This window comes from Parasteatoda tepidariorum, chromosome 3 (assembly GCF_043381705.1).
Source record: "Parasteatoda tepidariorum isolate YZ-2023 chromosome 3, CAS_Ptep_4.0, whole genome shotgun sequence".
In the NCBI taxonomy this organism is placed as follows: domain Eukaryota; kingdom Metazoa; phylum Arthropoda; class Arachnida; order Araneae; family Theridiidae; genus Parasteatoda; species Parasteatoda tepidariorum.
This window is the reverse complement of record NC_092206.1, coordinates 62,663,876-62,666,239: the sequence shown is the minus strand read 5'-3', so window position 1 is coordinate 62,666,239 and position 2,364 is coordinate 62,663,876. Positions and strand designations below refer to the sequence as shown.

General features: G+C 25.9%; 1 protein-coding gene across 2 annotated transcripts in view; it reads left to right on the top strand.

The window, feature by feature from the left end:
- LOC107439534 (Nitrogen permease regulator-like 2) overlaps window positions 1-2,364 on the top strand; it is a 20,271-nt gene that overhangs the window by 4,594 nt on the left and 13,313 nt on the right. For both annotated transcript variants that reach the window (XM_043039437.2, XM_043039438.2), the window contains exons 3-4: window positions 698-866; window positions 2,172-2,280. In XM_043039437.2, the coding sequence (XP_042895371.1) occupies window positions 698-866; window positions 2,172-2,280 (278 nt within the window). The remainder of the gene's footprint in view (window positions 1-697; window positions 867-2,171; window positions 2,281-2,364) is intronic.

Sequence of the window (2,364 nt, the reverse complement as noted above, 5' to 3'; positions counted from 1 at the left end):
TTTTTTTTTTTTAAATATAAATATTTAAACAATTTTTGTGCAAAATTTTTCTGCACATGCATTTGAATATAAATTTCTGAGATTTTAAATCTGTTATTTTACCTTAATTTTAATTAAAAAATATTTTAAAACCTGCTGATTACCTATAGTATAATTAAATTTCAATATAATGCATGGCAACTGTTGGTAGTTTTGAAGTTTATATATTTTCTTGGCAAACTTCAGTTTTTGACATTTTTGACGGTTTAAACCAGTATTATACCCGTGTCATGTCAAAAACTACTTTTTGACGTCAAAAACCCAACCCTGATTTAAATCTAGCTAATTAAAAAATGAAAATAATAAATTTTTTGGGAGATTTTTAGTTGATGATAGAAAAGTTTTTCAATTTATTTTTCAAGAAACTGTTGTAGATATGTATTTTAATTTTATCTTTCATAAATTGAGAGGAATTATACTATTTCTCATTTTTGAAAAAATACTTTTTTTTTAAAACTTAAACTGCAAATGAGAACTTTCCGTAAATTTTTTTCTATACATTATTTTTAAAATTAAATCTTTTTAATTCTGATACTATTACTTTGTATATTTTTGTATCTTTAAAATGTGAACTCATAAGGACTTTTTTACATTTTGAAAGTCTTTATATCAATTTCATCAATATGGTGCTTAATTTACAAACTTTAATTTCTTCTAGTAATTCCAAAAAGGACAAGATCATAGGATACCCCATTCATATTGAAAATCAGAAATATCCCCGGAATAGATTAATATTCAATCTATGTTTTGTGTGTGATGCATCAAAGAAAACAACTCAGTATGAACCCATTGTCAGAAAATTAGCAAACTACCTGGTAAAATTAGAGGTAAGAAAAATACTATCAATTTTTGTATTATTCTTAATATTAAATTAGTTTTTTCTTCCTAGTTGACATACCAGTCATAAAGTTAGAAGGTATTATGAAGTTTGGTTCAATAATTTTCAGATCAATTTTAAAGACTATATAAAGGTTATGACAAGTTCTTTCTTTTCAAATGTGGGTTTATTTGCTAAATGCCCAGTGAATGAGACCAGGGAAATATTCTGGAAATATTTCATCTTCATGTTTCGATAATTTTTTTTTTAATATGGAGTAATTTTTTCCATGTCTTAATCTTGGAAATGTTCACCAATAATTTGAATATTTTATTTAAAGGTTCTTTACAGCATAGAATAAAAATATTAAATGTTTAGATTAATGTACCAGGAAACCTCAAATTTGCAAACCCTTCAAATTAAGGAAAATTTTCAAAAAAACCTCCAATAGTTTTCTATGAATTAACCATTATAACATTAGGCAGACACTCTCTTAAATGAATACAAACATTAATTTGTAATATTACATCAAAGAAATTCTCAATTAAAGGTAAAAAAATCTCTTGAATCTCTTCAAGACATACACTTGACATTTTTATAAATGATTTTTTGTGTCTCATGTATTTTTTAAAGGACAAAATAATGGTATAGGGGTGGTTTTTTGTGGAGAGAGAGAGGAAGAAAAAAGCTCCAAAACTACCTGTTCTTTACTGGTAGGTACTGCCACCGCCTGTTTAATACTTTTCATACTTAAGTATTTTATATTAATTTCAGAACCATTCATTAGTAACTCCTTCCTAGAATTTCCCAGAATAGTTCAGAGGGTTATTGATTAACTAAGGCACTTTTTCCCTCCAAATTAATGTTGTAATTTGTAGAGCTTCGCGAAGCATTTTAAAACTATTTTAAAATGCTTCGCGGACATCAGATATGATAAAATCATTTAAAATAAACTTTTATTAGACTTCATTATTTTTCTTTGTTTGAACAATGTAAAACAGTATGTTAGTGGCACATTGAATTTTTATATGGTTAATTTTCGTGACTTTATTAGATTTAAATCAATATTAACACAATTTCTAATTGTGTTTTTATTTTTACCATCATAATAGCATAGATTTTTGAATTATCATGTTGTTCTTCAAAACTGATAATTTTTTCGATCTCGAGGCTATTAATTTTACCAAGGTTTATGTGTATCTAAACATTATTTCTTTTTTTTCTTATTGAATATATAAGTGACCACTTAAAGAAACTGATTTTAGAGAATAATTACTAAACAAATTGTTAACTGTGATACTTTCTTTTCATACAGTTGGAAGATGGATTTTTAGTTAATGAAGAAACCAAAGCTAGACTTCCTGGTATAATGGACAACATTAGGCACGAGCTCAACAAAACTGGTCAATGTTCTATACCAATAAGTAAATTTCTCTCTCTTTTTATTAGTAGTAGTTTTGCTGCTGTCTATATATATATATAAGTTTTGTACATTAGACATCTTCTTT